This window comes from Mauremys mutica, chromosome 2 (assembly GCF_020497125.1).
Source record: "Mauremys mutica isolate MM-2020 ecotype Southern chromosome 2, ASM2049712v1, whole genome shotgun sequence".
In the NCBI taxonomy this organism is placed as follows: Eukaryota; Metazoa; Chordata; order Testudines; family Geoemydidae; genus Mauremys; species Mauremys mutica.
Window position 1 is genome coordinate 84,881,030 of NC_059073.1, and position 26,152 is coordinate 84,907,181.

The 26,152-nt window shown below is 43.4% G+C and overlaps 1 protein-coding gene across 5 annotated transcripts in view; it reads right to left on the reverse strand.

Moving 5' to 3' along the window:
* The window catches only part of GREB1L (GREB1 like retinoic acid receptor coactivator), a 218,130-nt gene that overhangs the window by 48,597 nt on the left and 143,381 nt on the right, over nucleotides 1-26,152 (reverse strand). For all 5 annotated transcript variants that reach the window (XM_045008101.1, XM_045008100.1, XM_045008097.1 and 2 more), the window contains 7 exons: nucleotides 22,614-22,940; nucleotides 21,544-21,672; nucleotides 20,845-20,979; nucleotides 10,998-11,195; nucleotides 4,822-5,002; nucleotides 2,313-2,505; nucleotides 521-654 (listed from right to left, as the gene is read on the reverse strand). In XM_045008101.1, coding sequence (XP_044864036.1) covers nucleotides 521-654; nucleotides 2,313-2,505; nucleotides 4,822-5,002; nucleotides 10,998-11,195; nucleotides 20,845-20,979; nucleotides 21,544-21,672; nucleotides 22,614-22,940 — 1,297 coding nt within the window. The remainder of the gene's footprint in view (nucleotides 1-520; nucleotides 655-2,312; nucleotides 2,506-4,821; nucleotides 5,003-10,997; nucleotides 11,196-20,844; nucleotides 20,980-21,543; nucleotides 21,673-22,613; nucleotides 22,941-26,152) is intronic.

A 26,152-nucleotide genomic window follows, 5' to 3' on the forward strand; every position in this document is an offset into this window, starting at 1 on the left:
ATGTCAAAAAAGTTATAACATCTACATTTGGTTTATTCCAGGTTATGTACATGTAAGAGTGGTGAGACAATGCAAACTTTAAACAGGATCCATTATGCTAACTTCCTAGTGGATTACACTAGATAAAATTGAAGAATATGAAGAAAATATCTGTGTGAACTTCGATCCTTCTACCAAATACCTAGTGTTGCACATTGATCCAATTCCATTTATGACAGAGTGACTGAATGCCAACTATAAGAAGTGCATGTATGGACTAAATTTTCAAAATTGGACAGCTAAATTGCACTCACATTTGCACCTGTAAATTTTTGAGGCAAGAGAGGGAAGTGAGGCAGCCAGTTTTTAATATATGGCACTTTAATTTGTTAATTGAATATCTTTTAAGTGTTTGTTCAGAATGCGACCTAACCATTTCTTGATAACCAGTTACACTGTGACATTGTGTCTCTGTCCATTTGTGATATGGCATGTAAGCTTGGGTCATGGTTAGGCACAATTCAAAACTCTTATTATTTACCTTTCTAAGAGTGTGTTCACCATTTTCTCAAAGTTTTCATCACATCTCAGCAGAGGACTAGTGATTCCCCATTGTAGAGATTTGCTGTATTCATTCAAGCCAAAATACAGCTTCTCTTCACTGCTCATTTCCTCCTGTTCCAAAAAAAGAGATCGCAAACATAATGAAAGTTAGAGACAATTTACGTTTATCCTGTATTATGAAACAAAGTATTTTTCCTGAGAAAATATCTTTGATTCTCATTCTTCCCAGTAATGACTTCTTCCATCGAAAACAAGATGTTAAATATTTGCTGCTAATTTAACATTTGATTAAGTTTGTTAGACAGAGAGACACAGACAAATTTTTCCAGCACATTATTCCTAGTCTTAGCAGGAAATACTTGGGATTTAATATTATGGATTGAAAGAATATTCAGAATCATCATAATTAATGCTAATACAAATTTCGGAGGGGACATTAACCCTCATGAATAGGGCTTAAGCCAGTATTTATTAGAGATCAGCATAAGATGAAATGAGGGGAGTGATTATCCCACCTATGTCTACTAGGGGGTTCTTACACCTTCTCTGAAGGATCTGGTGCTGGCCAGTGTTAGAGACAGGATAATGGACTAGATGGACCCTGGGCCTGATCCTCTATGGAAATTCCTGTGTTCCTATGGGATCAGGGATGACTTACCTATTACAAAACAAGCTTAAATCATGGGCTGCTGTCCTTTGTATTTTTTCCCCTTTAAGGTGTTTTTAGTTTTAATTCTAGATACAGTTCCTCCCAGAAGAGCTAATGTCAGGAAGTCCCCCTGATATAAGCATTACTTACTAGCATTATGGTGATTGCCTGCATACAAGGGCAGGGTATTAGGATGACATTAATAGTAAGCACTAGTGTCATAGTACCACGACTATAGACTGGTTATGGGCAACATCAGTTTGCTTTAAACTCATGCTATCATTGGTCATTCAGCTCTAATAACTAAGGGCTTGCCTTCACGTACAGTGCTACAGCTGCACCAGTGCAGCTGAGCCACTCTAGTGCTTTAGCGAAGACGCTACTACGCCACCAGGAAAGCTTCTCCCGTCAGCATAGTCAATCCACCTCCCTGAGAGGCGATAGCTATGTTCATGGGAGAAGCTCTCCTGTTGACATAGCGCTGTCTACACTGAGGGTTAGGTCGGTTTTCTCACATCCCTAAGTGATGTAATTATACCAATATAGGTCTGCAGTGTAGACCTGGCCTAAGAAATACATATTTTCATTTGCCCTGATAAAGGTCTATTACAGAGATGAGTAAACTCCGAGTTTGAAATTTGTTGAACCTCCTGAACTAATTTTAGGTATAAAAAGGCTGGCAGAACTAATATTTTGGTGGCCTATACTGCACTATGCCCTTTTATTATTATTCTGGATCCATGTACATAATGACAAATTTCTATATATTAATTACACTGTACCTGCATTGCATGAGAAATAACTGCAGTGCATTTACATCTGTAAGTGCTCAGTGTATACTCATTACATAGTTCTGTCACTTGAAAAATACCAATATTATAGACCTATATAAGCTAAGAATGTGGTGTTTCTAAGTCTAAATATTAGTGCCACCTCGGCCTCCAATGGCCCCAAGGAGAAAAAGGCTGGGACTCCACTATAACTTCAGGTAGTAAACAATTTCCAGCGTGGAAAAGAGATTTCTCCACAGGTTTCTGTTTATATATCTGGGTTACACATTCTAGAATGTGGCAAACGTAAGAGTATACTACAACTCTTAGCTTAACAGTTACACACTTACCATACTGTCAAATTGTATCCAATGTACCTCATTGTTCGAGCTTATTCTGGACTGCTGTGTCTGCAGGGCATAGGGGAAAGAGCTGACTTGGAGGACCAGGAGATTGAAAGCTTCAGTGACTTCTCTGCAGTTAATAACTCTATCAGCCAGTCCATGACTGGGTTCACCATGTGATAGAGAACTTGAGATGGCACTGTGGAAATAAAAACACACAGAACAGCTTTACTGTCGCCTTCAGATTCAACTGGTAACATTAACATCTCTAGATGAACAGGGACCCAAAAGCCCCAGGTCATCAGATTCTGAAAAGGAACACCAGCAAGGTGTTCTGTATAGAGAAGCCCAAGAGTGCACAAGAAATAATGGAGAGAAGTCCCCCACTGGGAAGCAACTAAATCAGCCTGCCAATTTAAAAGTTTAGAACATAGGAAAAAATTAAAAACAAGCTAAAAAGAGAAGGAAGTGTCTCAGCTGGACCGGGCTGTAACATGAATGGGGATGGGGCAGAGAGGTGGGGGAGCAGGGACAAAAATTAACTGGATTGCTCAACCAGAAACAGTTCTTATATACAGGGCTGGCTCCAGGGTTTTTGCTGCCCCAAGCAGGGAAGGAAAAAAAAAGAAAAAAGCCACAATCGCGATCTGCAGCTCTACTGCCGCTGCTTCATCTTCGGCGGCACTTTGGTGGCTGGTCCTTCGCTCCAAGAGGGAGTGAGGGACCCGCCGCCGAAGAGCCGGATGTGCCGCCCCTCTCCGTTGGCTGCCCCAAGCACCTGCTTGCTAGACTGGTGCCTGGAGCCGGCCCTGCTTATATAGGGGACTTTGAGGGCATAAAATTTGTTTGATTTCCTGTCTCCACTTGCTGGTAGGTGGACATAACACTCACTTGTCTCAACAAACCTACAGGATATAGGAGAATTCCATATTTGGCACCACAATAAAAATATAATACTAATTTGGTTTTGAGAAAAAAATAACAGAGTGCATTTTGTTTACTAAAATTCTACAGTCCGAATGTGTCTCAAAACAATACAGACTGTACCTGGATACTTGAGCAGTGAAATAAGAAGGAATATATTTTGCTCTCATGGGTCAAATTCTCTCTGTCTTTATGCAAATAAGAATTTTTGATGATTCTTGCATGGAGCAAGGCAGTATAATTTATAGCCTTCATTTCTCAAAAGACATGTGATGATGGGACGTCACATGGAGAGAAAGTCTCTCTGTTTTGTGCCACTCAGATTAAACTCTGACACTTACTCTCCATGCTCATGATGCTTTATCATTGTTTTGATATTAAGAATTCTCACCTTAAAGTAACCAGGGTTGTATTTAAAGGAAGAGAAAACAAATGACCCTCATTATCTCTCTGTGGCAAATAGTTATATTTTCTGTAAGGCTACACAAATAAAAACAAAACAAAAACACTCAGGCTTAAACAACAAGACTAACTAGGAAGATCACAGTTAACTACTGTGCTCACTAACATGGGGAAGGTTTGGGTATGTCAGGACCTTGGTACTGAACCCAGGGCCCACCAGGTCCTTAAATAGCAGCCTTAGCTGCTATACCATAGCAATGTCCTAAACAGGCTCACGCGACCAACAGCCTTCATACTAAAGGCCTACAAGCCCAAAGGAGTCACATCCCAAACCTCTGATTGGATGGACAGGCAGCACTCTTATTGTGTACCCGACCTATACAGAGGAAGAAGCAGCTGTCTGAGCAATAGACTAGTGCCAACTGGTTGCTCGCCAGACCACCTTGCCTTGCTTCACTTCCCCTGCTGCCTCACCACCTCATCTGATCTCAGCTTCCCAGCCCACTGACCCAGCCCCATGGATTGGATTTTCCAGCTGCTGACCCCTCCAAGAACTCTGACCATTGCCCCAGACTGCCTCTAATACAGATTGACCTGCCGGCTACCTGACCACCCAGGCACACTGGACTACTGCTCTGGATTGCACCCTAAGCCTGCCCTGGCCACTGGGCATTACCGTAAGTGGTTTGTTTCTGCAGTGATGTACAGGTAGAAGAATGGAGACCAGTTTCCTCCCTGATGATCTGATTTGGTGGTGGTAGGGACTCGACCTTTCCTTTGTTCTAGAGTATTGGTTTGTGGCTAAAGGTGGGATGGGGGAGGAAGATTATCAGTCTCTTTTCTACTCTGCTCAGTTACAGATGGGAAAGACATGGGACTGGGAAAGACATGAGAAGTTGGATGAGAATGGCTATGCAGAGGAAAGGGAGAAGGATGGCAGGGGGGATCCCTAGGAGCATTCTTGTTAGGGATTTAAAAATCTAAAGTTGACCCCACCTTAAATCGAATCTGAATTATAGTTTTAAGAAATATCTAGGATGGACAAAGATGATGACTTCTGTTTATGAATCTTTAAATGGCTAGGGCACAAGGAGACATCAGGCTGAGATCATAATTTTGATTTATTAAAAATCCTGAGTATTAATATACAGTAGAATAAACTTTTGCCTTGCTATTGTGAAGCACTTACCTTGTTAAATCGACGTGGGCATTGTCGTGAACCAGCACAAACAAGGTGTATGGATTCTGCTTCACCCGTCTCATAAAAACTTCAAATTTAGTTTGGATCTCATTGTCTAGCCGTACTACATATTTCTCAGCTCTCTGATAGGCTGTCCCATTCTCTTCTAGGCCCAAGTCAACAAGAACACCTTCCAAAATGAAAAAAAGAAAATTCCCTTGCCTTTATCTACAAATAAGGCCTTGTCTACACTCCAGAGTTTCGTCAACAAACGTTGCTTTTTGTCGACAGAACAGTGGAGATATGTACACATTACTGTGCTATTTTTGCTGACAGAACTCTCCTGTTTTGCTGACAAAATAAAACCACCTTGACGAGAGGCAGAGAGCTTTTTGGGGGAAAGTCATATCAACCTATGGGCAGATTTCCTGTGGTTTTGTGAGAAGAGCTATGAACGGGACATGGTGCAGTGCCGAGCGAAGATAAAGGGGCTGAGGCAGATGTACCAGAAGGCAAGAGAGGCAAACCGTCACTCCCATGCTGCGCCCAAGAGCTTCCACTTCTATCAGGAGCTGGACACCATCCTTGGTGGTCATCCTACCTCCACCACCAAGGACACTTTGGAGGGGCTGGAGGCAGCGGACAGTGGACCTAACCCTGAGGAAAAAGTTGTGGATGAGGAGGTGGAGTTGGAGGACATTTGTGGAGCCCACAAAAGGGTTGTGCAGTGTTGCAGTGAGTCAGGAACTCTTTTGCACTCCAGAAGGGTCTAGCCCATCCCGGCACTCCATCGCCAGTGAGCATGATGCAGGAGAGGAGACCCCTGGTAAGTGATCTTTTTGAGTTGATGCTGCTTGGTTATATGATGTACAGCTGTCCTTTGCTCTGTATACTGTAGAAGTGGGTAAAGGGACAGCAGCAAGGAGCACTTCAACAATAGGCTGAGAAGGTGCAGAATGACCATGGATTGTACGTTTGGCAGATTAAAAAAATCTTAATGAGGAAAGCATTTCCATGGTCATAGGAGCCTGCTGCACACTCCTTAATCTTTGCGAGGCTAGGAATGAAAAGTTTCCCCAGGGGTGGAGTGCTGAGGCAGATTGCCTGGTTGCTGATTTTGAGCAGCCAGATACCAAGGCTATTAGAGGGGCACAACGGGGGGGTGGGGGTGGGGCAATTCGACTCAGGGAGGCTTTGAGGCAAAATTTTGATAATGAGCTCCAGTAATGTGTATTTCTATAAAGCAATCTGCCATGCTTCATTAATTTCTGTTATCTTATTTTGCCTAAAACTTGTGATAATTCCTGAGTGGGATTTGTAGTAAGCAAATTATTAAAATGCATGTGTGTTTTAATACCAGCAGCGATCACTATGTGTAGGACACAAATAAAGATTGTTTATCTTTCAGACAGTTTGTTTTTATTAAACACCAATTAACACATATAAAAGAGTTGGTGTAGCGAGATAACAGTTTTGGGCAGGGGAGGCTGTCAAAGCTGTGAGTAAATCCAGCTATCATTTTGGAAGTTGTCCTAAGGTGTGGAGTGAACGGGATACCAAGATGTTCCAGGAAGTTGCAAGGAATGTGCAGGAAGAGTTTGGGGAGGACATGGGAAACAGTTCTGTTTTGGCTGCAGGGGTGGGTGAGCATGCATTTGTTCTGCCTGGAGCATGATTAGGGACTTCAACATCTCTGTTTGCTCCTCCATCACTTTTATCATCTGCTCCTGGGCCTTTATAATGTGCTCCTCACTGTCCTTTCTGTCCCGCCTTTCCATTTCTCTTAACTCCTTGTGTTCTCTTTTTTTCCTGACTCAGAGGCTTGGATCACCTCTCGGAACATATCCTCCTTGCTCTGCCTTGGTTGCTTTCTCATCTGGCAGAGGCACCTCTCCAGTGTGTAGGGGGTTCCCCTGAAGGCCACATCTGCAGAAGCACAAGAAGCAATACACAGACGCATGATTGTTAGTTCACGTACAGCATTGAATCATTATAGTAAAATACACCTCTTTTAACATACTAACCACTTTCTCACTGTCACACATCTCAGTGAACACCCTAACCACAGTGAGTTTCTCCCAGGTGAGGGGTAGGTGTTCAAGATGGGGCAAAGGATATAGGTGATGGTTTCAGGGGATCAGTGAAGGCAACGGGACAATATTGTAAATTCTACAACCATTTTCCACAGACAGGGGTCACTGAAGCCAATATCTCACTCCTGAGGGTAAGCAAAGATGAAAGGGTGCATATCTCCTGCATGCGTGCAGCTTCAGACCTGGTCCCTATGTGTGCCACTTTGGTCCCTGCACAAGTGATTGCCGAGTTCCTCCAAGAACATTTTCTAAAGATTTCTCTGGAGGATTCCACACTGTTCTGCTGCACTGCTTAGCTGCACAGGGGAATGTGAAGCACACAGCTAGTCTTGCACATTTCTATCCATTCACCCACCTCTACAGTATACAGAGCAAAGGACAGCTGTACATCATATAATCAAGCAGCATCAACTCAAAAAGATCACTTACCAGGGGTCTCCTCTCCTGCATTATGCTCACCGAAGATGGAGTGCTGGGATGGACTAGATCCCTCCGGAGTGGAAAAGAATTCCTGACTCGCCACAACAACACACGACCCTTTCATGGGCTCCACAATGTCCTCCAACTCCACCTCGTCATCCACAACTTTGTCTTCGGGGTTAGCTCCACTGTCCGCTGCCTCCAGTCCCTCTAAAGGGCCCTTGGTGGTGGAGATGGATCACTGCCAAGTATGGCATCCAGCTCCTGAGAGAAGCAGCAGCAGCTCTGGCCACAGCACCAGAGCAACGGGTCACCTCTCTTGCCTTCTGGTACACCTGCCTCTGCTCCTTTATCTTTGCTTGGCACTGCACTGTGTCCCATTCGTAGCCCTTCTCACAAAACCCATGGGAAATCTGCCTGTAGGTATCGAAGTTCCTATAACTGGAGCAAAGCTGGGACTGGACACCTCGTCTCCCCATATACTCAGCAGATCCAACTGCTTCACAGTGGTCCAAGAGGGAGAGCGTTTGTTGCGAGGAACCGCTATGGTCAGCTGGGAAAATGCGATGTGGGCTCTCCACGCCGAGCAAACAGGAAGTGGAATTTAAGTCCTGGGCCTTTAAAGGGGGAAGGGCAGATGCTTGTTTACCTGGCAGCAGGGCAGTGGAGTTTGAACTGTTGATCAGAGTGGTCAGGATGGGCATTGAGAGACACCTCCTGGAGGCCATTTACTGTGACAAAACTAAGTGCGGTGTCTACACTGACACTTCGTCAATATGACTTGGCCACAAAAAGATCTGTGCCTCTCGTCAATGTGATTTCATTCTGTTGGCAAAACAAGAGAGTTTTGTCTGCAAAAGTAGCATAGCAGTGTGTACACCTCTGCTGTTCTGTCAACAAAAGCTGCCTTTTTTCAACCAAGCTCTGTAGTGCAGACAAGGCATTAGTGGGATAGATTTACTTTCATGGTGGTGAGTGAAAGTTATTTCCCCACTTCTAGATTTCCTCCAAGAAGGGGATGGATTTATGAGCAGACCAGAGACTCTCAACATTACTAGAAAAAAATAATTTAGATCTATGTACGAATCTTCAATATGGCATTGAGTTGGGTCAGACTCAGTGACACTAAGTTAAGTTTCCCTGTACTTGGCTAATACTTTCTTCCCATTAGATGGATACCTGAGAAAAAGATTCTTGGGCATCCCCTTCAAAAATTCATAAGTTTACAGATGCCTCTTGCCAATATTGGGTCAATCTTTTCTATTGCCCTCAGGCAAAACTAAAATTGCTGGCATATTCCTCCAGCCTACTCCAATGGGTAGGAAGTACAGAAGCATCTTGCCTGCAATCCCTGTAAGCTGTCTTGGGAATTATTATATTCAACCTGAGCATAAAGAACAGCTGAGAGAGAACCTCTGCTCAGTGCACAGGAGCAGCAAAATAGGAAACATCGTTTTAGACTGTCTGAGGAATGGAAGAGAAAATAATAATGCCATTATATAAATCAATGAGGCACCCTCTTTTCAAATAATGTGTTTAGTTGTTGTCACCTTATCTCAAAAATATCAAAGAAATAGAAGGGATGCAGAGGTGGACAACCAAATATATGAGATATATGGGAGGCTTTCTTTATCAGAAGACACTGACAAGACTGGGACTGTTTTAGTTTTTATGGGGAAAATAAACGAGAAGACTTGATTTCAGGAATGCTTCACACAGTTCCACATGATAGTCTCATAAGCAAACTAGGGAAAAGTGGTCTACATGAAATTCTATAAAGGTGGGTTCACAAATAGTTTAAAAAAAACAGAGTCGTTATCATGATTCGCTGTCAAACCAGGAGGACATATCTAGAGGGCTCCCACAGGGGTCTGTCCTGGGTCTGATACTAGTCAATATTTTCATTAACAACTTGGACAATGGAGTGGAGAGTGTGCTTATACATTTTGGAGTTGACACCAAGCTGGGAGAGATTGCTAGAGCACTTTGGAGGGTAGGATTAGAATTCAAAATGACCTAGATAAATTGGAGAATTGATCTGAAATCCACAAGATGAAATTCAAAAGACAAATGCAAATAGTTACACTTAATGAAGGAAAAATCCAATGCACAACTACAAAATGTTGAATAATTTCCTAGGCTGTAGCACTGCAGAAAAGGAACTGGGAAGTTACAATGTATCACAGATTTAATGGGAGGCCACAATATGATGCAGTGGCAAAAAAAAGCAAAGTATTCTGGGGTGTACTAACAGGAGTGTTGTATGTAAGACACAGAAGGTAACCTCTCTCTTTACTCGGCCTCAGTTACAGTGTCCTGTTTTGGGGCACCACACTTTAAAGAAGATATGGACATATTGAAAAGAGTCCAGAGGAGAGCAACAAAACTGATAAAAGGTTTAGAAAACTTGACCTGTGAGGAAAGGTTTAAAAAAAATTGGTCATGTTTAGTCCTGAGAAAAGAAGACTGGGGGAATGGGGAGAGGAGGACAACGACTTGAAAACAATCCTCAGATATGTCAAGGGCCGTTATAAACAGGACTGTGATCAATTGTTCTCCACGTCCACTGAAGGTAGGACAAGAAGTAATGGACTTAATCTGTAGCAAGGGAGATTTAGGTTAGATATTAGGAAAAACTCTAACTATATGGATGGTTAAGTACCAGAATAAGTTATCAAGGGAGATTGTGAAATCCCCATCACTGGAGGTTTTTAAGAACAGGTTAGACAAACACCTGTCAGGGATGGTCTAGGTTTACTTGATCCAGCCTCAGCGTGGGGGGGGGGGGGAACTGGACTAGATGACCCCTCAAGGTCCTTTCCAGTCCTACATATTTCGATGATTCTGTGGTAGGCATATAAAAAAAAAGTATAGAGAAGTTGCATTGGAAGTTCCTCTTTACCTTTTCATTATACTATATAATTATACTATATTATATTGAGAGCAAGAGCAAGGGAATATCAAATTAATTGAAAGGCAGCATGTTTAAAATTGATGAAAGAACTTTTTTAGCAGAATGCATAATTATCCTATGGAACTCATTGCAACAAGACAGAGGCCGAGAGCTTAATAAGATTAAAAAATTATTAGACATTTATATAGAGAATCCATAGTTACACTAAATATGACAGTTTTAAAAAAGGATATAAACCCTCATGGTTCAGAGTATAAGCCAACCACTAACTGATAGGGGGAGGAAGAAACCTCAGTAGGCAGGTTATTCCATTAATTATCCACGAAGGGGTTTCTTGCACCTTCCTCTGAAATATCTGCTATTGACAATTGCTGGACACAGGACACTGGACTAGACAGACTGCTATTTGACTTGGTATGGCAATGCCTGTGTTCCTATGAATATACTATTGTGGGGGCAAAATGAAAAGCCATTTGTTCATCCCTGTTTTCTCATTTCAACTGCTAGATGTTGCCTCAGGTCATAGCCATCCAGTCTTTAGGTAAATATGGCAATGCCTCTTACCACCTACACAGTAAATGCAGTTGGTCCAATTTTGTGAATGCAGACTCTTTAGAACTTACATGTGACACTAAATAACTGAACAAAGCTGGGACCTCCAGAATAAATTTTTAAACAGTTTACTCTAGCACTATATAACAGGGTACATACATACGCAGTTTTGATTTAATACACTGCTTTCCTCCCCATCCCTTTACCTGATTGTCGAATCCGTTGAAGGGTTTGCTGGACCAGAACCTCTGAACGAGGGACTATAATGATGAAGTCTACTTTGCTGAAGTGGCCCAGATCCAGGCTTTGATTGCCACTGTCTGCTATAGCACATACCTGGGACAAGAGCTTTCTGGCAACTGTAAGCTGAGGCTGATAAATTTGGAAGGTGTCAATATCCAAATCTAATAAAAAAATGGCATCAAAATTTAAATGATTTTACATTAAACAGCAGCCTTCAAAATACTCTGGTTTACATCAAAGTCACTCAACAGAATAAGTCCTAGATTTATGGTGAAACTGGTGCACATCACCACAGAATCTACTTTTCAGATCAAAATTTGGTTACATACAAGATGCTCTCTGCAGGGTAGTGGCAATTTTTTCATTGCATGAAGTGCTCTGAAGCTTTCTAAGGCTGCAACTCAGCGAAACCTCAGTGCCTGAATTGCAACCATTAGGGACAGAATGCATGTAATTCTAACCTTCTCTTGCCACATACAGTTCCTTGAACATGCCAACATATGTGGAGCAGCCATACACTGCTGAGGCTGCTGTGCTCAGGCCCCATGGAATGACACCTATTGCTCTGCTGTGACAACACAAACAATTCTCATTTACTAGGTGGCAAGCCAATTGGTGAGAACTTACCTGAAGAGTCGAACCATCCTAGTTTCTACCTTCTCGGGTGTGTGACCATGACAGCATCAGGCTGGCCACTTGTTTATGGAAATGGACTGGAATGAAAGGTGAGTGAGAGACCAAAGACCCTCAATAAAGAGGTGGAGCAGAAGTCCTGATTTTAAGGCAGCTTAGTCATGAATATACATGGAAGCCTTACGGAAGGAGTTGCATCAAAGTTAGCTATGAAAACTTTGGGGCCTGGAGTTTATCATTTTGAGAAATGTTTTCTCTAAGGATGTGTCAATGTTCACATCTGCCAAAGAACAGGTACAGTCCTACACTTAAAAATAGTTAGTGGGTATATTTTATGCATTTTTATATACACTTCACTAGTCCTGAATAATTTAAACTCTTAGCATACTACTACCAAATTTAATCTTGTAGTAACATTTTACTTATGGCTCTGTCAGTTTTCTTATTACAAAAACCAGTGCTGATGGATAGAAAACTTGGCTCAAAGATGTGCCTGGGAGAAAATTATTAAAAAACAAACAAACCACCATTTAAAAAGATAATATATAGTAATAGTTCATTTATTTTAAGCAATATACAACTAACATTTTTGTATTTTAAGTAACAATTTGAAGATATTTTGGGCCAAATGTTGAGTGCCAATTCTGCCACCCTTATGTTATTGATTTCAATGGAGCTACTTGTGGAGTAAGGCACTACACAACGTGCATAAGTGGGGCAGACTGGCCTCTTGTGTTTTAGTCAGTCTTTACTAAATGAATTCTTTGCATTACTGTTCACTGGAGAGGATGGGAGGGAGATTCTCACACCTGAGCCATTCTTTTTAGGCGACAGATCTGAGGAACTGTCCCAGATTGAAGTGTCAGAGGAGGTTTTGGAACAAATTGATAAACTAAACAGTAATAAGTCCCCAGGACCAGATGGTGTTCACCCAAGAGTTCAGAAGGAACTCAAATATGAAATTGCAAAACTAATAATTGTGGTATGCAACCTATTACTTAAATAAGCCTCTCTACCAGATGACTGGAGGATAGCTAATTTAATGCTGATTTTTTAAAAAAGGCGCCAGAGGCAATACTGGCCAATTACAGGCCAATTATCCTAACTTAAGTACCAGGCGAATTAGCTGAAACTATAGTAAAGAACAGAATTATTAGATACAGATGAACATATGTTGGGAAAGGGCCAACATAGCTTCTGTAAAGAGAAATCATGCCTCACCAACCTACTGGAATTCTTTGAGGGACTTAACAAGCATGTGGACAAGGCTGATCCAGGTGATATACTGTACTTGGACTTTCAGAAAGTCTTTGAAAAGGGCCCACACCAAATGCTCTTAAGCAAACTAAGCAACCATGGGATAAGAGAGAAGGTTCTCTCATGGATCTGTAACCGGTTAAAAGAGAGGAAACAAATGGCAAGAATATTCGGTTTTCCAAGAGAAGAGAGATAAATAGTGCGATCCTCAATGATCTGTACTGGGCCCTGTGGTGTTCAACATATTCATAAATTATCTGGAAAGGGGGGTAAACAGTAAGATGGCAAAATTTGCAGACAATACAAAATTAATTAAGAAAGTTAAGTCCAAAGCTGACTGCAAAGTGTTAAAAAAGGGATCTCACAAAACTGGATGTCCAGGCAAGAAAACAGCAGATGAAATTCAATGTTGATCAGTACAAAGTAATGCACATTGGAAAACATAATCCCAACAATACATACAAAATTATGGGGTCTAAATTAGCTGTTACCACTCAAGAAAGACTTTGGAGTCATCATGGATAATTCTCAAAAAAAATCTGTTCAACGTGTGGTGGCAGTCAAAAAAGCAAACAGACTATTAGCAACCGTTAGGAAAGGGATATATAATAAGACAGAAAAATATCATAATGCCACTATATAAATCCATGGTACTCCCACACCTTGAATACTGCATGCAGTTCTTGTCACCCCATCTGAAAAAATATATTTTAATTGGAAAAGGTACAGAGAGGAGCAACAAAAATGATTAGGGGTTGGTACAGCTTCCTTAAGAAAATAGATTAAAAAGACTGGGACGGTTCATATTGGAAAAGAGATTACCAGTGGGGATATGATAGAGGTCTATAAAATCATGAATAGTGTAGAGAAAGTGTATCAGGAAGTGTTATTTACTCCTTCACATAACAAAACAACCAGTAATCATCCAATGAAATAAATAGGCAGCAAGCTTAAAAACAAACATAAGGAAGTACTTTTTCACACAACACACAGTCAACCTGCGGAACTTGTAGCAAGGGGCTGTTGTCCCTAAACCTCTGGCTTCCAGAAGCTGGATTAGACAAGAAGGGATGGATCACTTGATAATTGCCCTGTGAAGTGTCTGGTACAGGCTACTGTCGGAAGACAGGACACTGGGCTAGATGGACCATTGGTCTGACTCAGTATGGCCGTTCTTATGTTCTTATATACTTAGGGAAATTACCACTGCCTTCAATAAGAGTCCTGCCTGAGTAAAGGCTGATTAGAAACTGAGAAAGGATTTGGCCCTAAATGTACAATTTAAAAACCAAAGATAAACTCTGAACAGTTAGAAACAATTAGTTAACTAAATACTGAAATTTAAAAATGGGTGGGAGAGACGGGGCTCCCTGAACTACCCCAGATCCCATTGTCCAATGTTTACCCTTCTCTTCTCCCTCAGATGGCGGCCCTTCAGGGAGCTCTCTGAGAGCACCTGCCGGCGGGCATGGGGTTGGCTGTTCCTCTCTCCTTCCCCTTGCAACAGAGGAGGATCTGGTTGGCACGAGGACCAGTCTCTCAGGCAGCCCCCCTAGAGATTCATCTCTAAGGGTTCAATGTTTCAGAGTCTATTGCCTCTTCGCGGGGTTTATCTTCTACCCCTCTTCCTGGGGCATATTGCTTTGTCGTCTGTCAGGACAGCTTTGGGAGCGGTGTGTCTCACAGCTATCTCCTTCTTGGCTGGACTACCTGTTACCAGCAGTCTCTGGGTGCAGCGGCCTTCTTCCCGTTCACCGCCCCTTCCTGTGGTAAGTTCTCCCATTTTAAGATCCTCCCCCTCCAGGCTGAACAAGCCTTGCAGGTGCATGTCAGTGTGGAACTGGCCCAGAGGAGCTTGTTAGTCTCCCCCATACACTGTGAGGGTGTGTCCCTTCACATACCCCACCCCTCAAGACAGGAAGGCTGTTCAGGGGTGGGTTGTTTCCATCCCCGATCTCCCATGAAAAGAAATCGGTGTTAGCATGGTCCTTTCCCACCTGGTGGTGTACTTGGAAACTATCAGGTTTTAGTGCAAGGTACCACTCCATTATATGAGGATTCATATCCCTCGTGGTCTGGATCCAGCGTAGAGGTGTGTGATCAATGATCAGAGAAAAGGGGCTATGCAACAGGTAATAGCTGTGGGCATCTACCATCCATTTGTAGCTAATGCCTTCTTTTCAATAATGGAGTATGACTTTTCCCTAGGGAATAGTTTCCTACTTAGGTATAGAACTGGGTGTTCTTCCCCTTCAAAGTCTTGCGATAGGACGGTGCAGATGTCATAAGCATCTGTGCGTAATATGAATTCCCAAGAAAAATCATGGCTGAAGAGCATGTGTGCCTGGCATAGTCATGTTTCCAGCTCCCTGAACACTTCCTCATGTTTCTCATCCCAATGGATCTTCTTAGTGTTGTTGTTTTTTATGAGATTCATAAGGAGGGGGGGCGTGACTGAGGCAAAGATGGGGATAAACCACCAGTAATATCCTGCCAGGCCAAGAAAACATCTGACTGGCTCTTTGTCTGGGGGACAGGACATGCTTTGAAGGCCTGCATCTTATTGACCACCAGCTTCACCAAGCTACATCCTATGTGGTACCCCAAATAGGTTACTTTACTCATAGCCACTCTACATTTTACCGGGTTGGCCATAATTTTTGCCTCCTGTTGGGCTTTTAAACACCGCTCTTAAATGTGAAAGTGATCTTCCCCAGTGGGACTGTAGACAACAATATCATCAATGTAGGCCACCGTACACTGATCATGGGAGTTGAAGATCTTATTCATAAGTCGTTGGAGGGTAACGGTAGCTCCATGGAGGCCAAAAAGCGTGGTCTTAAATTGGAAATGCCCAAAAGTGGTGGAGAAAGCAGTTTTCTCTTGCAAGGAAGGGGATAAGGGGGTCTTCCAGAAACCTTTTGGTCAGATCGATAGTGCTCAGGCGCTTCGCTGGTCCCAGCCATTCGAACTCGTCCACCCTTGGCATTGGGTAGGTGTTGAATTTTGTGATGGCACTGACTTTCCTGAAGTTGATTCCGAACCGAACCATTCCATCTGGTTTGGGAACGAGAACTATGGGGCTCCTCCATTCACTTCTGGATTCTATAATATCTCTCCCATCTCCAGTATCACTTGTACTTCCTCTCAGATCATATCCCACATCTTTTGTGGAAATGGTCTAGGGTTCTCTCGGACTATCTGGCCTGGGGTAGTCTCTAGGTGATGTTGGACCAACCACGGTCTCCACTGATGGTTGGAGAACACTGCTGCAAAGTCCCCGATTAGTTGGAGGAGTTGTTTCCTTTGTGCAGGCGACAGCACTTCACCCCCAGTACTGTTGCTGGAGCTTCATTACTGGGCACCTGGGGCCTCAATTCTGGCTCTGCTGGAATAGGAGTTATCAGCAGGGCCTCCTGTGCCCTCCAAGGTTTGAGAAGATTCACATGGTAAACCCTGATTTCCTTCCTCCGCTCAGAGAGTCTGATCCTCACCGGCCTGACCATTTTGAATGGACCCTGCCATTGGGCTATTAATTTGGACTCAGCTGTGGGCAGTAGTAGTAGAACATGGTCACCCAGCTGAAAAGTCCGTAGTCATGCCTCCCTATTGTAATGTTGTTCCTGGGTGTGCTAGGCCTTCCTCAAATTCTCCCTGGCAACCCCCCCTAAGTTTCTGAGTTGCACCCTTAACTACAAGATATATTGGGTCGTACTTAAGGCCTCCATGTCAAGTTCGTCCCTGCGTTCTTGTAGCAAGTCCAAGATGCACCACGGTTGGCAACCATTGAGCAACTCAAATGGGGAGAACCTCATAGAGGCTTGCGGGACCTCCCTTATGGCAAATAGGAGTAGTGGGAGTGGTCAGTCCCACTGCTTGGGGTTGTCATTGACAAAGCACTTCATCTCTTTCAGTGTCTTATTAAGCCACTCTATTAAACCATTGGTCTGTAGGTGGTACACCAAGATCTTCAAGGACTTGACCTTTAGAAGGGAGCATAATTCTTGCATCAGCTGGAAAGTGAATTTAGACCCTTGGTCTGTTAATATTTTGCAGGGAAACCCTACCTGTGAGAAGAACTTCAAGAGCTGTGGAGCTATGGCTGTCACTACTGGGGAGCGAAGAGGAACAGCTTCAAGATACCTGGTTGCATAGTCAACAATCACAAGTATGTACAGATGCCCTGCTGCAGTTTTTTCTAGAGGTCCGACCATGTCCACCCCTATCCTCTCCAAGGGGGTCTCAATCAAGAGCAGAAGGACTAAGGGAGCTGATTAGCTGACACTCTGGGCAGAAGAACAGTATTCTCTCACTTCATGGTGTGTACCTGGCCAACAGAATGGGGCTAATATGCAAGCCAATGTCTTTTCTTATCCCAGGTGTCCTGACAGGGGATATCATGCGCCATCTGCCACATGGCCTGGAGGTATTGGCGTGGTACTAGCAGCTGGTTCCTCACCAACCCAGTTTGCTGAATCTTCTCGATTCGATACAAGTGCCCCTTCTTGAGTGCAAAGTGTGGGTATCGTTCACCTCTCTGAGGCTCTGCCACTTCTCCATTTATGGGAGTCAGTTGCTCATGTGCACACAGTTTAACGTAGTGTTGTTCCTGTGTTCTAACAAAAAATTCCTGTCCCGTAGGAGAGCTTCCAGGTCCTGATGGCCTGCCTTTTCCTTCCCTGTGGGGGTCTGTGGCTGTGTTGCTAGAGACATCCCTTCCCCAGGGTTGTCAGCTTCTCCAAGACTTACCAAGCTCCCGGGAGCTGGTGTCCCCACTTGACCCCTGTTCTTGTTTGCACCTGAGAGCTAGGTATTAATGATCTGCCCCCCTCCCAAAAGCACCAGTCTCAGCCTATGATCACAGGGTAGGCCAACTTTTCTGCTAAGGTTACGGTTATGACTGCAGTATGGGCTCCCACCATCAGCTGTAGCTGCTGGCTGGGGTAAGACTTGACATCGTCATGGATACATTGAAGGTGAATCGTGTTCTTAGGAGTAGTGTCACTTCCCACTGACACTACTCCTAAGAACACCATTCACCTTCACCATGGAGGTCTGGACCACCATCTGGCTGCAGCCAGAGTCCAAGAGTTCTTGAATCAGCTTCCCTTGGACCATCACAAGTACAATCAACTTAGGGGGAGTTTTTTTTCCAGCCCTGGGTTTCCACTGTCCAGCCCTGGGCATAGTCACATTCCATCAGCATTCACTCCCTCTTTATGTGCCCTGTCTGTCCACAAGATGAGCATGTTAATGGGCTGGGTTTCCAGCCTCTTTCCTAGGTTTAGGGAAGCCTCCCTACGGGGTGCCAGCTGGACCTCCATCTGTGAGCCATGCTTCAGTTGTCTGGGGTACCCGCTGGTTCCCCAGCAGCCCCCCTGGCAGCATTGTACTTGCACTCTGCCTCCTTGTCTCCCTAGGGCTGCCTTGCGCCTAAGTGGCAATCTGTCCATCTGGGAGGACCCCTTTAGGACTGACTCCCTGTGGTACAGTGCTGTGGGCTCTGGCTCATCCCCCTCCCAGGTCCCTTGCCCTGCTGATGTCTGGGGTGATTCTACCTTTAATGACCCTTCAGCTTCTACAAAGTCCTCTATTAACCTGACTGCTTTTGATAGCGTCCCTGGATGATGCTGTAGTACCCACTCCCTGTCCCCCATGGGCAATAATCTTTATAAACTCCTCCGTTGGCCTCAGCTACTTAGGTCCCTGAGTGTTCCTCTGGGTGGAGCCACTTCCAGCAGTGTTCTTTCAGCCATTGTGCTACCATTTGGGATCATGTCCCCTTAGGGTATCTTTTGGCCATAAACTACTGGCGGTGAGTCTCTTCTGAAATATCCACATAGTCCAAGATGGTGGACTTCACTTGCTTGTAATCTTTCACCCGCTCCAAATCCAGATGACAGGAGGTGGACTGTGCTGGATGCATCAAGAAAGGGGCCAGGATTGGAGCCGATTGTTCCAGAGGCCACTGGGCTGCCAGTGCCACCCTCTCAAACGTGAGTAAGAAGGCTTCAAGGTCATCCTCCAGTCCCATCTTGGTGAGCTTTACTGGTGCAGGTGGAGGAACCCCTTCAGTGGAAGTGTGAAGCGCCCGTCTCCCCTTGTGGCCACAGGGTTGGTACTATCTGCTGTAACACTTCCTTTGGGAACTCTTGCTGCTGGGTCATCAGTTTCCTCAGCAGATAATGTTTTGGGTGGCTTTAACCCGCCTCTGGGTTGTCCACAGCTGCAGCAACTGCTGTTGTTGGGTACCTTGCTCCTGCTGCTGCTTCTCCGCTACCCACTTATACTATGCTCCAGTTCCAATGTGTGTGAAGCAGCTGAGCTCAAACACCTCAAAGGCTCCCCCCCCATTTTTGACCCCTTTTATCAGGCATAGTTTATCCACGTTCTCCCCAATTTTTGGGGATGGTGGGGCTCCGAGTCCCCCCAGGTCTCATTGTCCTTTGTTTACCCTCTCTACTCCCCCAGTTGGCAGCCCTTGGGGGAGCTCTCTGAGGGCAACTGCCAATGGGCCGGGGGTTGGCTGCTCTTCTTCCCTTCCCCTTGCAAGAGAAGAGGATCTGGCTGGCACGAGGACCAGTCTCTCAGGCAGCCCCTAGAGATACAGCGGTAAGAACTCAGTCTGTCAGAGTTTATTGCCCCTTCGTGGGGTTTACCTTCTACCCCTCTTTCTGGGGCATATTGCTTTGTTGTTAGTGCATCTCGTGGCTGTCTTCTCCTCAGCTAGACTCTCTCTGCTACCAGCAGTCTCTGGGTGCAGGAGCCTTCTTCCTGTTCACCATCTCTTCCTGTGGTAAGTTCCCCCCTTTTAAGCTCCTCCCCCTCCAGGCTGAACAACCAGTGTAAGGGTGTATCTCTTCACAAAAGGCAAATTACTGCACACGAACGTAACCACAAATAAGAATTGGACCAAAACTTTGCTCATTCTTCAAATAAAACCTAAGCTGAACTGTTAAGGTATTGTCTTCACTAGGAAAGAAAGGTGTGCATGGCAGTCTACTTTTTAACTTGAACTGCTGTCCTCTGCTCAGGCTACAAAAACTGCTTTCTCTTTGCTACGATTTTACCTTGTTAGCTTGCTTGAGTTAAGAACACACCTTTTTTCCCTAGTGAAGGCAAGACCTCATCAAGGTTTCAAATTTATCCATACTGGCCCCAAAGGAATCTCAGAACTCATAGAAAATCAGTTTTACTTATTTCGCCAATACTATTATATAAAAACAAAAGTAAATCATAAAATGTTATGTTGAATGGTAATGTTCTGAAAGGGTAAGAGGTAATTAAATTCAACATTAAGGCAGCGAGTCCATCCTCAGCTCATCCATTTTGACTATATATTACATATCACACTGAACATAATTAAATAATAGTACTATTTGTACTTCTAGAGCACTTTTGATACAAGAAACTTAAAGCACTTTCCAAACATTGATTAAACCTCATAGCTCCTCTGTGTGGTACGTATAATCAGCATTTTACACATATGGAAACTAAGGTGTATCATGGCTAAGTTGGCTAAGACACTTGTACAAGGTCACATAAGCAGTCTGGACACAATCAGAAACAGAACACAGATCTCTTGTGCTTTAAGCTTAGACCATACTTCCTCTCCAGGAATAACAGGGTGTAATCAGTCCAGAGAGTCAGCCATAAATGGGAATTTCTGTATGTTCCAGTTAGTTTGTAGCATAAACTTAGAGCAAAGATATTTTAGCTTAAGAACTGTCAAAGGGAGCAAGAGGAAACTTCACTACAGCACAAAAAGCTATTACAAAAGACCCTTGGCCAAGATTATTGCTGTGGTTTTCCTTTTTGCATTCAGCCAGTGATACTAACAATTTTGGCCTGGCTGAACAGTGTCCTCAGACTACTTTGTGGCACATGCATTTTATGAAATCCAGCAAAGAAAAACATTACCCGAGTCTTGTGTTGAAACCATGGCAGCTGCCTCCTGAGATGACACACATTCATTAACATCTCCATTGAAAGGGATTACAACATTGTCCCCTCGTTGCTGCTGCATTTTCTCTAGCAATTTGTCCAAATCATCACCTATTTAAGAATTTAAAAAATAAAAAATGTCTGGAAGGAATTAAAGATGAGTAATGAAAATCTTTATAACACGTGTTCCAATATGTCACATTGACTATCCTCAGCTTTTCTAGTGACTGGGCACTTATAAAAAGTTCAACTCCAAAAGAAAACCACAGTTGGATGTTTCATAGTTGCTCCTTTACAGCTTGCAGCAATATTTGATAATCACAAAGGAACAGATACCCTGCAAATATGTTGACTGATTAGCACACAGAAGCCCCATGCAACTATGGATGCCCTACAATCAGATTCAGCATATGAAGTGGTTAAAATAGATTGAAACAGGATGGGGAGCTCTCACTGCCCAGCCGAGGAGGAGAGAAAGAGCACACCTTCATGCTCATTACACCAAGGCAGTGAGAAGAGCGGAGCTCTTCCTCGGCTTTTAATAGCAGATGAGGAGCTGCATTTCGCTCCCTGCCCCTTACATTAACCCCTGAACAGAAGAAGATGCACAAAAGAATCAGGAGATTCATCCATTAGATTCATCTGTAGAAACTTCAGATCCTTAAACTCACTCACCTAAAGACGTGTTTTTGAAATGTGATGCTAAGAAACTAACTTTTCCTGTGATGAGCTCATAACTGATCTCTTTTAAAAATTCACTGGTTGTCAGCATGCTTTCTGCCAGTGCTCTAGACTGATACTGACCTAGAGAACAGAAAGGACAGATGGAGGTTAAATACAGTGCATTCTCATTATAAACTCCCCAGTACGTAATGGCCTTATGGAAGTGACGTGCTCTACTAATCTTCAGCCTTGGGTCTCTACTGCCTTTTGCAGAAGAGATCGGGGGTATCAACAAGAAACACAGTCAAGTCTATTCTGGTAGAACACAGGAGAATATATTCTGTCATCTTAGCACACTCTTTGCAAGCTACTGTTCACAGTCATGCTGGTCCCATGAGGTATTCTGTAGCAAAAGGAGATATTCAGTATAAGTACTTGCTCCTCAGAGGGATGGAAAATTCTGGTAAAATGTGAAGAGGAAGTTGTCCACCAAAGTGAAAAAAATGGGACAAGACTAATTTGTTTACATAAGGAAGGGAGGAGTGTAGTCAAAAATTAATCTTCTTTCAGGCATACACATACACATGTGCACACAACTGTTGTGGAAAAATCAGCCTGGCAGAAACAGTGCCTTATATTTTATATTGTTATGCAAAATAATTGTAGTCTAGTCATTTGGACTGAGTGGTCAGCATTACAATGTAAAAATAGTATAGCTGCCACGTAAACCAGGGAAAGATATGCACACTATTTTGCATAAAGGACACCTTGGGGCCATTCCCCAAGGCAGCTATACAGAAGAGTAAGTTTTCAGGTACCCAAGCGCAGGGACCCTGTAAAGCTAGTGAATCTGCTTCAGGGAGGAGCTGCTGGAAAGCATGCAGCTATTCTTCCCTCACCAGCCAATGTCCCTGTAGACACTACTACACAAAGTCCTAGTGGAGTAAAAGGAGAAAGAGACGTGATTGCACAGGTGTAAAAGGGGAACAAAAACTATTAAGGAGAGGTTAAAGATGAACCACTTGATCAAAATGCATAATGCAACTGCACATGTAACCACATCATATTGTAAAGTTACTCACCTAAGACTACTACACAGAACTCATTTCCTCTGTTCTTCGATGCACAGATTGCAACAACATAATCTGGTAGCCTTTGCTGATGTTTCATTTCGTTGAGAGATCTCAGTGTTTCTGAAATGCCTTCAGCCAGAGAATTCTGGGTAACAACCACATGCACCAGGTCCCGAGATACACTGGTGATTAACCTAGCAAGCCAAGGGAGTTGACCTGGTGACACTGAGATACACTGACCACTCATTTGCAAGGATCGCTCTCTCAGTGTGAACTCCTGCATAGCTTTCAGCATGATCTGTTCAAATTCCTCCCTGAGAGGTATCTGGTCAGGACCTAAATTAAAAAATATCATCTGTCATCAAAAAGTTCTCACACCAAGATCAATCATTTGCTCATCTAGATAGGACATTCTTTCATTATATAGCATTTTTCACATTTTAAAATGGATACTTACCAGTGTGAGCATATTCTCATTTCTTCATTGTAGAAGCCATTTTGTTTTTAGATAACAAATATGTCATCTGCTCCCCAGCTTCTTTGCCCTCAATAATCAGAAAACTAAACTAGATGCATCTAGCCTCCAGCACTCCAGAGATCAAAAATCTCAATGCTGACTCTCAAACCCTTAATCATGACCATACAGCTTGCCAAAGATATCAGAAGGTCCAGCAGTCTGCTTTTTCCCCAGTATCTCCACAAGTAACCACCTGACCATGGAAATAACTATGTATATTTGATTCTGATTTTTTCAATAATGTAATGTAACAAAATTCAAACTTCTAATCTTAAGAGCTGTATATATAATGCTGGAACTCATTTGCTGGACTTTCAAAATTTAGATCATGAATTTGAACTGCTGAGTTAGAGGTGTAAGGCTTTATACCTCAGTATCGATCCCTAGAGTTACCCACTGTTATTAATATTTGCTTCACTAAAATAAATCTAATGAGCACTTCTCCCAAGGATATCCTAGAATTGGCAAAACAATATTCATAAACATAGAACAAGAATTAGCCATACTGTGACAAAATTCCTCCCCAGTGCCACAGGAGATAGGTTCACAGATACAGATTTGGTATTTCAGCATTTTGACCTTCAATACCAAAAAGCAGCCATTAGACAACAAAAATATGTAAAATATCCAACTTCACTTTATGGTTATTTGAAGTAAAAAAAACTTGGGGTGAGGTAGGGAGAGGAAATGAAATGAAATGGTTTTCTGAGAAGTAGAGGAAGGAATTGTTAATGTCAATTGCAAAAAATCTGGAAGCAGTTTTTCATGACAAAAGCCTACAACCAGTCTACCACCACTGCTAGCCATGTTAGAAATAGTGCACACCACATCAATATTGTATTATATCCAGCATGTGGGCAGTTACATTAACTGAGTTATCTTCTGTATTCCCCCTTTTGGTAGATCTATGTTTATATCTTCCCTTCAGAACTGACTCAATTACTGAGCTATACCAAAGTATCACATCTCAGATCTTTGAAGAGCTGGTTTGGGGGAAATAACTTTAAAAAATATATATGGAGATATACCTATCTCATAGAACTGGAAGGGACCTCGAAAGGTCATCGAGTCCAGCCCCCTGCTTTCACTAGCAGGACCAAGTACTGATTTTGCCACAGATCCCTAAGTGGCCCCCTCAAGGATTGAGCTCACAACCCTGGGTTTAGCAGGCCAATGCGCAAATCACTGAGCTATCCCTCCCCCCACAATGATCTGATGAAAAAATTGTTGAACTGGCAGGAGGAACGATCACCTTAACAACTCCTGGGGGAATTCTGCACCAAAAAATTAAAAATTCTGCACACAATATTTTAAAATTCTTCAATATTCTGCATATTTTATTTGTCAAAATAATGCAATATAATTACTCGTTTCAATTATTTAAGTAATTTATTTAAACTGCAATACAATGGATGGAGAATAGGAGTGAGGAGCACTGGAGGAAATCCCCAAACCCTCTTGCCTAATAGTAATGTAGCTAGGTTTGACCCTTTATTTCTAGTTATTAGTCAACAAACATATGCAGCCATATGCTCAGTCCAAAGATTTAGACCAGTTCTAATCACTAAAGCACCATAAGCATTTATAAGGCCATACTGTCCTTTGTGCCACTTTGGCAATGTAAAGGAGCCTTAAAACTTTAACACCCGTTCTGTACTCCTGGGGAAATTCACAAAGACAATAGGAATAATTCACTAAGCAGGCAGGCTGCTACATTTTGCTCTGAGGGGAACAGAGCCTGTCCCACACTTACCTCCTCAGAAACACCCCAAAGCCTTTCCCCTCCATGCAAAGTGTGCCACAATAGTGAGCAATAGGATCAGAATGTATGTCTCTCTCTCTCATACATGACTGCCCAGCACCCCCACCCCGGCAGTGATTTACATCTCTACAAGCTGCTCTGGGTGCCCAAACAAACCTGCCTGCACTGCCGGGGATCAGCACATGACTGCTCTTGTGCCTTTTCCTTTGCTTCCCTGTCAGATGTCATTTTTCTGTGGGGAAGCAAAGAAATCTGCAGGGTATATGAATTCTGCACAAGTGTAGTGATGCAGAATTCCCTCAGGAGTACATAATGACAGACTACATAATATCTGCAACGTACCACAGAAAAAACCCTAAAACTAACTAGATACAAAAGCAAAATTGCCTGAATGAGATCAGTTAGGTAGGACACAAACTTTGGAGGGCAAAGGAGTTCAAGCAAACCCAAGAAAGGTGGAAGTAATTCTATAAATGGAAAGACCCCAAAGCAAGGAGGCCTTACTGAGATTCGAAGTGATGTTAATATACCCTATCAAATTCCTCCCCAATTTGCCACATGTGAAGTGTTCCACTTAGAATGCTGCTTAAGAACAAGACAGAATTGCACTTGGACGATTAAGAGAAAAACTTTTCAGAATTAAATACATTGTTAAAGAGACACCAATATGGAAATATTCACAGATAAACAAAGATTAACTGATGTATGATCACATGGTCTCTAGGCTCGTGGTTCTCAAACTTTTGTACTGGTGACCCCCTTTCAGCAAAACATAGCAAGCCTCTGTGTGCACACCCCCCCTTATAAATTAAAAACATTTTTTTATATATTTAACACCATTATAAATGCTGGATGCAAAGCAGGGTTTGGGATGCAGGCTGATAGCTTGCGACCCCCCATATAATAACCTCTTGACCCCCTGAGGGGTCCCAACCCCCAGTTTGAGAACCCCTGCTCTAGGCCATATTTCTTCATGGTGATAATCTAGTGGCACATGCTTCCAAAGCACTGATCAATATTCAACTGAACCAGGGGCGGCTCTAGACATTTCGCTGCCCCAAGCAGGGTGGCATGCCGCGGGGGGGGGCACTCTGCCGGTCGCCGGGAGGGCGGCAGGCGACTCCGGTGGACCTCCCACAGGCGTGCCTGCAGTGGGTCCGCTGGTCCTGTGGCTTTGGTGGGCCGCCCGCACACCTGCGGGAGGTCCACCAGAGCCACGGGACGAGCGGACCCGCCGCAGGCACGCCTGCGGGAGGTCCACCGGAGCCG